General features: G+C 40.3%; 1 protein-coding gene across 1 annotated transcript in view; it reads left to right on the top strand.

The window, feature by feature from the left end:
* Positions 1 to 14672, top strand: part of GFRAL (GDNF family receptor alpha like) — a 53073-nt gene that overhangs the window by 18334 nt on the left and 20067 nt on the right. Inside the window, exon 6 of the mRNA XM_006211550.4 lies at positions 3062 to 3312. Within this exon, the coding sequence (XP_006211612.2) occupies positions 3062 to 3312 (251 nt within the window). The remainder of the gene's footprint in view (positions 1 to 3061; positions 3313 to 14672) is intronic.

Here is a 14672-nt window from a genome sequence, read left to right as displayed (position 1 = left end):
TCTTTATCTAGTCATCTGTTCATGGACATTTAGGCTGTTTCCATGTTTTGGCTATTGTAAATAGTGCTGCTATGAACATTGGGGTGCAGGTGTCATCCTGAAGTAGGGTTCCTTCTGGATATATGCCCAGGAGTGGGATTCCTGGGTCATACATTAAGTCTATTCCTAGTCTTTTAAGGAATCTCCATACTGTTTTCCACCATGGCTGCACCAAACTGCATTCCCACCAGCAGTGTAGGAGGGTTCCCCTTTCTCCACAGCCTCTCCAGCATTTGTCATTTGTGGATTTTTGAATGACGGCCATTCTGACTGGTGTGAGGTGATACCTCATTGTAGTTTTGATTTGCATTTCTCTGATAATTAGTGATACTGAGCATTTTTTCATGTGCCTTTTGATCATTTGTATGTCTTCCTTGGAGAATTGCTTGTTTAGGTCTTCTGCCCATTTTTGGATTGGGTTGTTTTTTTTTTCTTATTGAGTTGTATGAGCTGCTTATATATCTGGAGATCAAGCCTTTGTCGGTTTCATCTGCAAAAATTTTCTCCCATTCCATAGGTTGTCTTTTTGTTTTACTTATGGTGTCCTTTGCTGTGCAGAGGCTTGTAAGTTTCATTAGGTCCCATTTGTTTATTCTTGCTTTTATTTCTATTGCTTGGGTAGACTCTTCTAGGAGAAAATTTTTGAGATATATGTCAGATAATGTTTTGCCTATGTTTTCCTCTAGGAGATTTATTGTATCTTGTCTTATGTTTAAGTCTTTGATCCATTTTGAGTTGATTTTTGTGTATGGTGTAAGGGAGTGTTCTAGCTTCATTGTTTTACATGCTGCTGTCCAGTTTTCCCAACACCATTTGCTGACGAGACTGTCTTTATTCCATTGTATATTCTTGCCTCCTTTGTCGAAGATGAGTTGACCAAAAGTTTGTGGGTTCATTTCTGGGCTCTCTATTCTGTTCCATTGGTCCATATGTCTGTTTTGGTACCAATACCATGCTGTCTTGATGACTGTAGCTCTATAGTATTGTCTGAAGTCTGGGAGAGTTATTCCTCCAGCCTCTTTCTTTCTCTTCAGTAATGCTTTGGCAATTCTAGGTTTTTGATAGTTCCATATAAATTTTATTATGATTTGCTCTAGTTCTGTGAAATATGTCCTGGGTAATTTGATAGGGATTGTATTAAATCTGTAGATCACCTTGGGCAGTGTGACCATTTTAACAATATTGATTCTTCCAATCCAAGAGCATGGGATATCTTTCCATTTTTTAAAGTCTTCTTTAATTTCCTTCATCAATGGTTATAGTTTTCTGTGTATAATTCTTTCACCTCCTTGGTTAGATTTATTCCCAGATATTTTATTACTTTGGATGCTATTTTAAAGGGGATTGTTTCTTTACTTTCTTTTTCTGTTGATTCATCGTTAGTGTAAAGAAATGCCACTGACTTTTGAACATTAATCTTGTAACCTACTACCTTGCTGAATTCTTCGATCAGCTCTAATAGTTTTTGTGTGGACCTTTTAGCGTTTTCTATATATAGTAACATGTCATCGGCATGTAGTGACACTTTTACCTCTTCTTTTCCAATTTGGATCCCTTTTATTTCTCTCTCTTGCCTGATTGCTGCGGCTAGGACTTCCAGGACTATGTTGAATAGGAGTGGTGATAGTGGGCATCCTTGTCTTGTCCCTGATTTTATTGGGAAGTTTTTGAGTTTTTCACCATTGAGTACTGTGCTGGCTGTAGGTTTTTCATATATAGCTTTTATTATGTTGAGATATGTTCCCTCTATACCCACTTTGGCGAGAGTTTTTATCATAAATGGGTGTTGAACAACTAATTTTCTGAATGAAATAACTTCTATGAGTAGATAAATCATGCAACTTAAACTTTGTAAAACACATATTTAAGAACAAATAAATAACACTTATCAACCTCATAAATGACCATCAATCCTTTCAATATGTACATTTAGATAACATCTCATAAACAGCCATAATTGCATTAAATTTTTAATATTTGTTCTTCTGGATTCAGAATTATATGCTCAAAACATTTGTAGTAGTTTCTTAAATATAACTTTTTGAATAAAGGTTGATTTAGAGAAATATTTCTTAAATATACATTTTAAGATATGTTCATTTTTTGCCATTATGTTTAAAAACTGATGTCTTTAAAATGACTTAAAACACAAGATTATTGAAAATAACATGATGTATGGATTTAAGCAGGGTAACATCACGAGGGCAAATAAACTCAGGACAAATGACAGGTACTCAGAGAGTTTTCATGCATGTTTTTGCCCTATTCAAGAAAGGGCAAAAAGTCATTATAGGCGATAAATATTAAAGAAGAAGATTAATATCTTTGGTTCCACTGCGTAGATATCTTCTTACTGTGAACGTTTCAAATATAAAGTTATTGTACATTACCCAGACTGTTATTTAAATTTAGTACGGCAAGAATGAAATATGTAGAAAAGTTATGAATGGATGTGGTTCTAATGGATTATCTCAGCCATTAACTAAACTCATGCTTTGCTTTGCATTAGCTCACGCTGCCAGATACCCTCAGAGCATTTTGTTAATTCTCACTAGTCAGCTGAGAAATGTTGAGAAAGAGTGCAGTACCTCCCATCCTGTGGGAAAGCCGTCTTGAAAGGTCAAGAATCTTTCCTGAGATCACTTGGTGTGAGACAATAGCCAAACGCAAATCTCAAAACCACAGTCTGCGTCAAAAATTATTGCTAATAAATCTCCCAAGTAGTTTGCACTGCAAATCATCACCCACTGAAATAAAATTAGTAATGAAGGCATATTCATCCAGGGAATTCCCCCAGCCTCTGTCTTTCATCACAGAAGGAAAATAATTCATATGGTTTCTCTCCTTTTTCTTCCAAGCTCTCTAGTGTGACGTTTGAAGGTGCTAACTTAGTTCTCAGCTATGTTTTGAAGGATTGAGAAAGCATCTTGTTTCACGTCGATCTTCCATTAGGCGAGGCAGCACCATGTGTTAATGTGAAATAATACTTTCAGAGACTAATTCGTTTCTTGACTCTTTCTAGGAGGCGCTATGGACCATTTCAGGCAAAGTGCTGGCCGCACGTGACTAGAAGATGCCATGAGGATGAGGTCTGCATCAGTACTTTAAGCAAGCAGGACCTCACTTGCTCCGGAAGTGATGACTGCAAAGCAGCTTACATTGGTACTCTTGGGACAGTCCTCCAAGTGCGGTGCACCTGTAGGACCACTACCCAAAGTGAAGAATCTTTGTGCAAGATTTTCCAGCATATGCTTCATAGAAAATCATGTTTCAGTAAGTTACCCCCCAAAATTATATATTTTATATATTTTATATATATTTATATATATATATATATATATATTTCTTCTTTTTATCTATACAGCACAAAGTAGTAATCCAGCATGGAAAATTTGTTTGCAAAGACAACTTTATGTTTGCTGTTCCATTTTCTATTTTCTGATGATATCTTGACCATTTTACTCATTTATCTGCAAGTGGTACATGTTTTTAATTTAGATGATTGGTCACTCCTAGTTATCACTTATTAATTTCAAGTTTCACTGTGTAAAAGTTTTATCCTAGCAGATAACTGAATGTATCAGGTATCTGTTGCAAGTAACACACCAACCCAAAACTCAGTGGCTTGAAATAACCACTTATTTGCTCACAGTTCTTCTCACTGGGCTTGGCCCAGTTGGGTGGGTCCTTCTGATAGTCTTGTTTGGGGTGACTCACATGGCTACAGTCATCTGGTGGCTAGACTGAGGCCGGACTGTCCGAGGTGGTGTTTAGCAAGCACGGTTGGCAGGCACGGCATGGTTCTCCTCCATGTGACCCCTTTGGCAGTAGATTCTGGACCTTGTTCGTGGTGGTGCTGGCATCCATAGCAGCTAAGTGCCATGAACAAGTACTATCCAACCTCTGCTCCTGCTGTGCTCGCTAATGCTCCATTGGACAGAGCAAGTCACATGGCCAAGTTCAGAGTCACTGTGAGAAGGGACGTCAAGGATGTGTATGTTCAAAGCTGGATTCATTGGGGTCATTAACAACCTGCTAGCTGGCTGTCCTAACCTCAGTGAAGCATAGTTACCCTTGGGTTTAGTTGGATTTGGTTGTCTCCCCTTGGTCTTTAATATGTCTACTGATCTACCTGTAGTGAGAGGATGGAAAACACATTTTCTAAAGCTTTCATTCACTCTGTTTTAAGGATAAGAACACTGAGATTTAGGAACTTAAATCATTTGTCCAGTCTCAAAGTGGACAAGTAGTTGAGAAGGATTTGTCTGTGAGTCTTACAGAAAGAACCTGATGATGTAATCGTACCATTCATGACATCTCCATCACCCACCTTCAGGGAGAGTCCCTGCAGCCAAGTCCCAAAACACCTCTGGCCCCTGGGCCCTTCATCGTAACCGTCAAACTCATAAGCGCCATTTCCAGGAGGGAATAATAGATATTTACCATTTCTATTGCAAAAAAAACTTAATATTTATGCAAATTTTGACACATACAGATATGCATGTATCTTTATATCTATATTTATATCTGTCTAACTATAAACACATAGACACATTTTTAATTATTTTCTGTTTTTCTTTTAAGATACTAAAGAGATAACACATTAGCCAACATGATCAAAATTGTGATCTGCTTATTAGCCACTATATATAAAAATAGATTTAAAAAAAAGTTTCTGCTGTAGAGCATGGGGAACTATGTTCAATATTGTAATAACTTTTAATGGAAAAAATATGAAAACAAATATATGTGGGTATATGCATGACTGGGACTTTGTGCTGTACACCAGAAATGGACACATTGTAACTGACAGTACTTCAATTAAAAAAAATTTTTAATTGTGATTTGCTATGTATTCGGTCATAGACATACAACCCAGAGTGCATGGTTTTGATTCCAGCAGAGCTCTCTGTGGGATTTCTACAGTTTCTATAATTAGCACTACAGACAGATTTCAGTAGAAATCATAATACAAAGAGGAAAATTCCAGCATTATTTATGCTGAGTGGTAATTTCTAAATAATCTTCCTCTCTGATTATTATTAGGTGGCTAATTCTGTTGGAAGTAAAGGTATTTATAAGGAATGGCTCATAATGTTACAGAAGGAAATACCAAAGTAACTTAAGCCAACAGCCATATATGCAATTATGTTATCATGATTATTTATAAGTGGTTTCTCCATATTTAATGGTATCTAGAAAAAAAAAAGTAGTTCCTGCAAACTAGTGATAACTCAGTTTTGTGGGCATAAATTCCCTAAGAATGCCATACCAAGCAACCTAATTCTGATTCCTCCCACATGGTTTTAATTATCGTTATGTTTTGCTTTCATTGTATCTGGCTACTCTATCCCGTGCAGAGCAAAAAATATATCTATTCATGGAGAGATGGTAGAAACGGACCCCCAAATCCATAAACATTGACATACTACGTAAGGTTTTAGGAAAATGAAAATTCAAACTGATTTCTCTTTTCTTCACTCTCTTAGTAAGACTAAACATTATGAGGGTTTTGCTTCAAACCTGATCCACTAAAAGTAGGAATTTTAAGGGACAGGTTTACAGAATTAAAGGAACTTGACAGGCCTTCCGTCGCAGTTCTGGGTCACTGAATTAACGGGAAACGTTTAGCACAAAGACACAAGCCAAATCCTTAGGGCTGGCTAGTCCTAACACACTCTCATCCCCTGCCCCGTGTACTTGGGGAGTCGTAGCACACGGAGACTTTTGACTGGACTCTCTCTCATTGCCCCTGACCTCTCATGTCGCCCCAGTTCGTAGGCTCACACATTCTCAAAAACATATATTATCCAATTAACACATACCACTACTATATATAAAATAGAGGAACAACAGGGACCTACTGTATAGCACAGGGAAATATATTTGATAGCTTGTAATAACTTATAATGGAAAATATTCTTAAAAAGAATATATATATATATACACATATAAAATGGAATCACTTTGCTGTGTAAATCGACTATACCTCAATAAAAAAAATTTTTTTTTTTAAGTAGCCATTATTAGAGCTGGTTTCCAAAGCCTTCAGCTTCTGCTCACTTTACCTGAAGGGGGCAGAACTGAGTCGAACATACTGGACAGCTGGGGAGAGTTTCCCACTAGTCACATGTGTTTGGCTTAGAAGCATTGTTTTTCAAACTCCCCTGCCCTCAGACCACAGCAAGCAATGCATTTTACATCAGATGTTTACATGCAATGTCTTCCATTTTTAAAAAATTATCATGATTCCATTCCATTTTTTTCTCTTTTTTTTTTTTTTTGGTGAGGGGAGGTAATTAGATTTATTTATCAACTCATTTGTTATTATTTATTTTAATGGAGGTACTGGGAATTAAACCCAGGACCTTGTGCATGCTAAGCATTTGCTCTACCACTGAGCCATACCCTCCCCCTATATTTCTTGCCCAACACTGATCACAACCTACAAAGTGGACGTCATGACTCCCTGATGTGTTACTCTGGGAAGTTTGCAAAGCACTTGCTTGAAACCTGAATTTGTCTGGAAGTAGCCTGAGTTGATGTATCCAGGTCAGAGTCTTAATAATAATTATAAGTAATTACAGAGTAGCTAGAAGTTATTGAGTGCTTACTTTTGTTCATGTTTCTCATCTCATGTTAATCATCCCATGAGCTCGATGCTATGATTTCCGGATTGTCACCCGGGAGGTGAGGGGGCTGAGAGGTGAGATGACCAGCTCAGCCTCCAGGTTCTGGGCATGGCGGGTGCAGGATCCCAGCCCAGGCTGGCCCAGAGCATCCCATCGTGTCCTCCCACCTGTGAAACAGTAAAGACAGCGAGCTTGTGTCTGTTCAGGGCTCTCCCCAGCCCTCTCAGGAAGACCTCTTCTTTCTGGTCTCAGATCTGGGTTTTGAAAACATACCGAAGAGCCCACGTCAGTTCCCGCCTGCAGGACCGCACTGGTCCTCAGCCACCAATCTGCATTTGACTGAAAAGCTCCGCTGCCACCCAGCCTCCCTTCTTTCCAGTGTCTTGCAACACAGAGCGAATTGGAGACAGTTGGGATGGAGAGGGACGAAAGAAGTGGGAGAGAGACAGAGAGATTGGCTAAGACCACAGAAATGGAAAGAATTCAAATATCACTGTTGCCTGAATCCGTAGTCTCCTATGGAAAAGAGATGACCTGGTAGATCATAGTCCCAGGCTCAGATCTGCACCTAGCGACGTGTTATCTGGGTTATGTAAGGGGAAAAATTTTTTAACTGGGTCTTGAATATTTATCCATTCTTCCCGAACAGGATGATTTCCATTGCCGTCTTAAAAGATTTTTAAAGGGATTGATAGTTGCCAAAGAAAATAACTATGAAGAATAAAGATGTCGAACATTCAGTTTAAGATACAGAACTCTGCCGTTAGTTTTTTGTTTTAACATTTTTTACTGATTTATAATCATTTTACAATGTTGTGTCAAATTCCAGTGTAGAGAACAATTTTTCAGTTATACATGAACATATATATATTCATTGTCACATTTTTTTCTCTGTGAGCTACCGTAAGATCTTGTGTATATTTCCCTCTGCTGTACAGTATAATCTTGTCTATCTATTCTACAAATTTGAAATCCCAGTCTATCTCTTCCCACCCCCCGCCCCCTTGGCAACCACAAGTTTGTATTTTATGTCTGTGAGTCTATTTCTGTTTTGTATTTATGCTTTGCTTTTTTTTTTAGATTCCGCATATGAGCGATCTCATATGGTATTTTTCTTTCTCTTTCTGGCTTACTTCACTTAGAATGACATTCTCCAGGAGCATCCATGTTGCTGCAAATGGCGATATATTGTTGGGTTTTATGGCTGAGTAGTATTCCATTGTATAAATATACCACATCTTCTTTATCCAGTCATCCGTTGATGGACATGTAGGCTGTTTCCATGTCTTGGCTATTGTAAATAGTGCTGCTATGAACATTGGGGTGCAGGTGTCATCCTGAAGTAGATTTCCTTCTGGATACAAGCCCAGGAGCGGGATTCCTGGGTCACATGGTAAGTCTATTCCTAGTCTTTTAAGGAATCTCCATACTGTTTTCCACAGTTCTGCCATTAGTTTTTAAGTGTTTTAAGTGCCCCTCCCCATCACATTCCTTCCACCCCAGCTCGAAGGTAACCCACCATACCGTGGTCCATGCGTGCATGATACATCACTGTGTATATAAAGATGCCTGATATTCTCTAGGGAAGTGATTTTCAATCTTTACTGAAGATGAGAATCACCAAGAGGTTAAAATTTCTGATGTCCAATAAACTAATAAAATTACATTATAGGGAGGCAGGACCTGGGTATCAGCAGGGCCAGCTTCGTGGGTGTGTGGCCAGTGCTCTGCCTCAGACGAGCCCTGAGCGTGGCATTTCGTGTTTGCAGCCACTGTGTTGAAATCCTCAATACTTCTATCTTTGATTTTGTGTTTTGTAAATGAAGTCCAATGGGGCATATGGGAGCTGCTGCCAGAAACCTGCTGCCTTATTATTTTAATGATATTAAGACTTCCAATACATGGAGATTTTCTTTTGATGTCTTTCAACAAGTTTTCATTATTTTCTCAAGAAAAAAAAAAACTTCTCAATAATATTTTTCTTACTTACATTTCTTACTAATATTTTTCTTACTATTACTTCTCAATGATATCTTTCTTGTAGATTTGGCTACAGTTATTTCCAGGGATTTCTAAATACTGCAATGGCTAATTGCAAGTTATACCTTCATAGGATTTTATTTTCAAACTCTTTGTAGTAGGACTACAGAAATTCAGTTGGTTTTTATATATGAATTTGCATACAGCAGCATGTTAAATACACAAATTTTAACAATGTCTTGAATTCTTTTCTGTTTTTCATGTAGATAATCATATGCTCTTCAGTAATTATAGCTTTGTTGTCTCTGTTTAATGCATATACTTTTCCTTTTTTTTTTAATTGAAGTATAGTCAGTCTCCAATGTTGTGTCATTTTCTGGTGTACAGCATCATACATGCACACACGTAGATTCCTTTTCACATTTTTTTTCATTTTAGCTTACGATAAGATGTTGAATATAGTTCCCTGTGCTAGACAGTAGAAGCTTGCTGTTTATCTGTTTCATATACAGTAGTTAGTGTCTGCAAATCTTGAACTCCCATAGAAAACAGACTTACGGTTACTGGAGGGGCAGCGGGTGGGAAGGTCCTGTCTTTCTTTGTCTCCCCCATTCCACGTATAGGATCCACAGGAGAACGTTAACTATTAATGATGGTTGTGTACCTGCCGGTCTTGTTCCTGATCTTACAGGGAATTCTTTCACTATTTCACCATTAAGTATGACATTCATTGGAAGCATTCTGCAGATTCTTTGTGTCAGAATAAAGAGATTCTCTTCCTAGACTGCAAATCCCTTTCAAAAAAAAAATAAACAAATGTTGGATTTTAGTGAGTGCTTTTTCTCCATTGGAAGATTACCTTTGAAATCATTCAGTACTTCTTAGTCACTCTCTTGTGGAAGAGCGATTGGCCATGGTGACAGTTTGCCGTTCTACGAGAAGTAGAAGTACTCTATCCATTTCTCAGCATTCTTAAGGATCCCCATTTGTATGAGAAGGGAAAAAAAATCTTGCCACTTAACAGCCTATCTCGTCTTCTTCACAGTCAAATTTCCCAAGAGCTGCCTGGGTATCTTCATCCCTCACACACAGATCTATGGAATCCAGGCTGGTCCTCACGAAAAGGGCGTTCCCACGGTTTACCAGCCTCATCGATGTCAGGGATTCTGGAAGTTCCTTGTTCTACTAGAATTTTAAGCTGCCTTCAACAAAAGTTTAACGCTCTTTCTTGATATATTTTTTAAATCACTCTTGGCTCTTAATTCTATGGTACTTCTTCTTGTTTACCTTGTGGGCTTATCCAATTGGCCAATTAGTATTTGTGGTGCTCAAGGTTCAGATGGAGGCTTTCTACCAGAGTTAACGCCAGAATCTTCCCCTCAGCGCTCTCATGCATGGCTGCTTCATCATCCTCCCTTATGTTCATTTACTATCTTTAGGGCAGATCTCGTTTCTAAGCTTCAGACTTGATGATCTGCCCCTCTCCTTGACAATTTCTTTTGGATTTTAGGATTGTGCTAGCTGATATGACTGACAAGTTCCACACCTCAGTGGCTTCACACCGCGGGCATCTGTTCTTTGATAACAAAAATTCCAATCAGTGTAAGGAATGGTCATTTGGAGCAGGAGCCTCTTCTCATCACGTGTCTCTGCCTTAGGGTGGACTTCAAAGTCCTCTCCACTCCACTCCACTCAGGGTAAGACAGAATACAGAATGTCATGTGGACACAAAGGGGCATTTTATAGTTTGGTAGTGGAAGGAGTGAACGCCCCCCACACCCGCCTCCCACTGACCACGACTCAGTCACATGACCACCCTTGTCTGCAAGAGAGGCTAGAAACTGGAGTACAGCTCTCTGCCAGAAGCAAAGTATGGTGACGAATTGACAAGAACCCTGCCACAGTTCACCCTTCCTTTTACCAAATGTTTCTTTCCCTCTTCTGTCCACACAGAAAACATACTTACCCTTTCCCCAAGGGAGAAGACCCACAGTTTCCCAAATTTGCATCCAAGCTCAAAGACCAGGATACCATGTTCAATCTGGATGTCATAGCACCGTGCAATGGTCAGGCAGCCCATGAACTACAAATGCTAGTTATTCCCTGCCACCCACCCCCAACACAAATAACAAACCCACGCGCACGCACAGGCACGCGTGCCCACATCTATATATTAACAGGGGTGGCATAAAATCTCCCTTTCAAAATAAGGAAAAAAATGGAAGCGTCAGAGCACCCAGTAATGAGATCTGCCTGGCAGGTGTTTGAAGCCTCTCTGACAGTGTGGATTTCCTCAGATAAATGGGAAGGACCCCCTCTGTGGCAGTCATCATGCCCTCTGGAAGGTTCTTCCTCATCCATCTTCCCCCAGAGCCTTGTCTGAACTAGGCTGGATGAAGGATGCTCTTTTTGGGGAACCTGGTGCTCTCCTAGACTGTATCCTCACACAGTCTGACAGTTTAGCAGTCACAGATTTTTTGCAAGCAGACCGGTGGCTTCCTTGGCGACATCGTCTCTTAAAAAGGTGTTAAGTTTTTAATCTACTTGCCTTTAGTCAGTTACATGTGCCAGTATCCACAATAAAAAAAAAAAAAATGTGTTCTTGACTGAGTTCCCAAGTCTGCCCATGTCCTTGCTTCCTCAGCCCCATGCTGCTCTCTCTCTAATGCAATGATTTAAGCTAATCTAAACAATTGACTCAAGTTCAAATGCAATACCCTTAATCTGATTTTTGCTGCATAGTTGAGTCAATTTGTTTAACTCAGAAATGCTGGGCTTTTCAATACTGGAGATCTTTTTCGGTCTTATCTCTCACTCTTTGGGGCCTAGGAAAGTCAGTGTTCCCATTGTAGAGTCCTCATTTTAATCGCTCTGACCTCTGCTGGCAAACTAGCCAGTGTTTTCCTGAGCCCATATCTTTAAGACTCTGTCCAATGAAGTTGAGAGTAATGAACCCACATTATCACTCCAGCTCCTCCAAGTTGCCCTGTTCCTTTTGGGACCTTCCAAGGTGCCTGGAGAAATGTATCTCAGGACGATCTTTGTGGCAGAAGAACAGGAAAGACACTTTTGTCAGGATTCCGCCTCCTGCTTCTCAGGGGCAGTCCCATGAACCTTGATTCCCTGGAAATTGTGTACAGTGTGTCCATAAAAGCTGAGTGGAGCCCAGCGTGCAGGGCATGCTGCAGCGGCAGAAAAGCTCTGGGGAGGGATGGAGGAGGTGTAAGGTCCAAGGTGAAGCACTGGCAGGCTGCATCTGCACAGATAGGTTAGGCAGTGGGGGAGGTATTTGGATGGTAAGGAAGAAAGGCAAACCCACACCCAGAGTCGGGGTAAATGCCAGCAGGGATGCATCGCTGCCTCCCTCGGGACGGGAGGGTCATGGTACCATCAGTCTGCCACCAACCTGCCAAACTGCGGTCTCCGTCCAGGTCTCTGCTGTTGTTGGGGGGGGGGGTGGCGCTCAGCATGGGCTGCCAGTCTGTGGGGAGCCTGGGAGGGGGAGTCCAGTCTGGGTGCCCAGGCCTGGCTGCCATCTTGCCCACACAACTACTCCTCTTCACACCCAGTGAGCAGACAGGCATTGGGTGGCGGAAGAGGGCGTGGTTGTCCTCCACCGGGTAGGTCACCAGCTTCTCTGGTCACTGAGGGTCTGTTCTGTGATGGATACTCTCTGCCGGATATTAACCTGAGACAGAAAGCTCCGCCTACTCTATGCCTCTAGCCATGGTCCTTCCACTCCCCTCTTCACCTCATTCCCTTGTCTACAAGGATGCTCTTTCCATCCTTGTGCTGAAGCCATCTACCACTGCCCATCAGTCCTGACTTCTATCCACATCTCTGTCTTAGGAGCTATATTTCAAATGGCAAATGGGTTCTCTTGCAGATGGCACAGCCTTGCTCTAGAATCCAAGGGGTCTCTGCTGTACCTCTCTTAGGGCTTGCCAGAGACACTGTATTCATCCAGAGAGCCTGATTGAGATCGCGTGTATAAAGTGCCTGTTATATAGCAAATATTTGATACATTTTAATTGCCCTGCCTTTGAATACCATTGTTTTTGGCACCGGATTCAGGACTGGACCACAGGGCTTCATTTTCTGATGTTTTACAAAAACATCTGTATGTTCTGTATGTTTTTCTGTACAGATTTTAAGGAGCTTCCATAGTGATCCTTCACTAAAGACAGCTGGTTTCCCAACTGTATTAGGAGCGCTATTTTTTCCACTATTAATGAAGAAACTGATCATCACAAAGACAACCCCAAAGTACTGAGAAGATGGACATGGAATTCTTGGCTCTCCAACCTGTTAATCCTCAGAAATATCTAGAGATTTGCTTAAAATATAGATATTTGACCTGGACTTCAATTTTTCTAATTCAGTAGATCTGGGGTGAAGCTCAGAAATTTGTCTTTGTTTAGGAAAAAAATCATGCAGGTGGTTCTGATTTTCAAGCAAGTTTGGGAACCACTGCTCTAATCCACATGTGGGAAAAGCGCAGTCACTGGCTGTAGGTCCCCGAGCTGCTTTTAGCTCACACCTCTCAGGGAATGAGAAACGTCTGTGCTCAGAGAGGCACGACTGAATACCATGCAGCCCTTAGGGTGGCCTGCTTCGCCCCACTGCCTGAAGACACGGTTGGTACCCATTAGCTGCTCAAAAACGGGTGAGTGAATGGATGGATGGATGGATGGATGGATGAACCAAAGTCTATTACATCTCTAAGCCAGCACTGTTTTCTGAACACCATTGTGGGTTTTTTTTGCCCCCTTATCAGAACCCTCCTAATAATATAGCTTCCCTATTTAAAGAGCCTCACTCATTTGTGTTTCCACTTAAGCTGGAATTTTTCTATTCAAGTATTTGAGCAAGAGAATCAGGAATTCACAGGACCAGACTACTCCTGCCCACATGAATAAAAACATTTCAGCCTCCTTCTATTTTCCAATACTTTTCCTCTTTACAGATCTACTTTCAAAAAGCCTGAGAAGTAGGAAACAATTTTTACGGTTGACCCTTGGATGGTGTCAATGCTGAAACGGGCGATTGGTTTGAACACATTTTTGCTCTTAATGTGTATTATCCTCTTAATGAACTAGAGGATACAGGTAACCCTGTCTGTGAGTAACAGGGATGAAAGAAACTTGTCCCCAAATAGATTTGCAAAACTACCTGGCTTTTGTGAAGTATTCATATAAAAACTCCTAAACATGTGTCTGATCTTTTGAGAAACTGAAGAAAAGAGCCCTTCTGATTAGGAGCGATATCTACAACTTAATTCTTTTTTGTAGCCTTATTTCTCACCCTTCTGTCTACTGAGGGCTCCTCTTCAATGTCTACCTTGAAAGTAGGACTGTCTTATTCATCTTCTTGGTCTCCATTCCACGGACAGATTATTAATTTGGTGGTGGCTCATCTTGCCTCACAATATTTCAACTGTCTATTCCCAGTGAAGGGTCTCGATCTAAAAATAGCACACCATGAGTGAGTACTTTTATAGAAAGTTCTTTAAACACACCCAGTTAGGTGTAGAGGTGCCGAATACATGGTTTTATGTATTTTTTTTCTAACGTGCATAAAATTTTACACCTATTTTTCTGCAAAATTATTTAAAGATGGTGCAAAATGGATTAATAGAGGCACCAACTCACTTCAGTAGACTCTTGCTTTAATTTCTAATGTCGTCTGACCACTGGCTGTCTGGGAAAGGAAGAATGCAGACTCTCTTTGTAAATTAGAGTGAGCTAAGGGAATTGTGAAAGGCATTTTCATTGCAAAAACCTCTCTCTCTCTTTATCTCTCATCCGTTCACACGTGCACACACACACACACACACACACCACTTTCTCTTATAGCCAACTCATATAGGTCAGTCTTCCAGGAGCTTTATGTTAAGTTTTGGCTTCAAATAAATCACTTCATCTAGCCAAAACCACTGACTTTTTCTTGGTTCCTACACAAAACTCTAATTCAAGTCCAGTTTCCTTCAAATTCAGTCCAGGTGCTAAAAAAAAAAAAAAA

Source organism: Vicugna pacos, chromosome 20 (genome assembly GCF_048564905.1).
Source record: "Vicugna pacos chromosome 20, VicPac4, whole genome shotgun sequence".
NCBI lineage: Eukaryota > Metazoa > Chordata > Mammalia > Artiodactyla > Camelidae > Vicugna > Vicugna pacos.
Note: the sequence above shows the minus strand (reverse complement) of the source record. Positions and strands in the feature narration are given on the sequence as shown.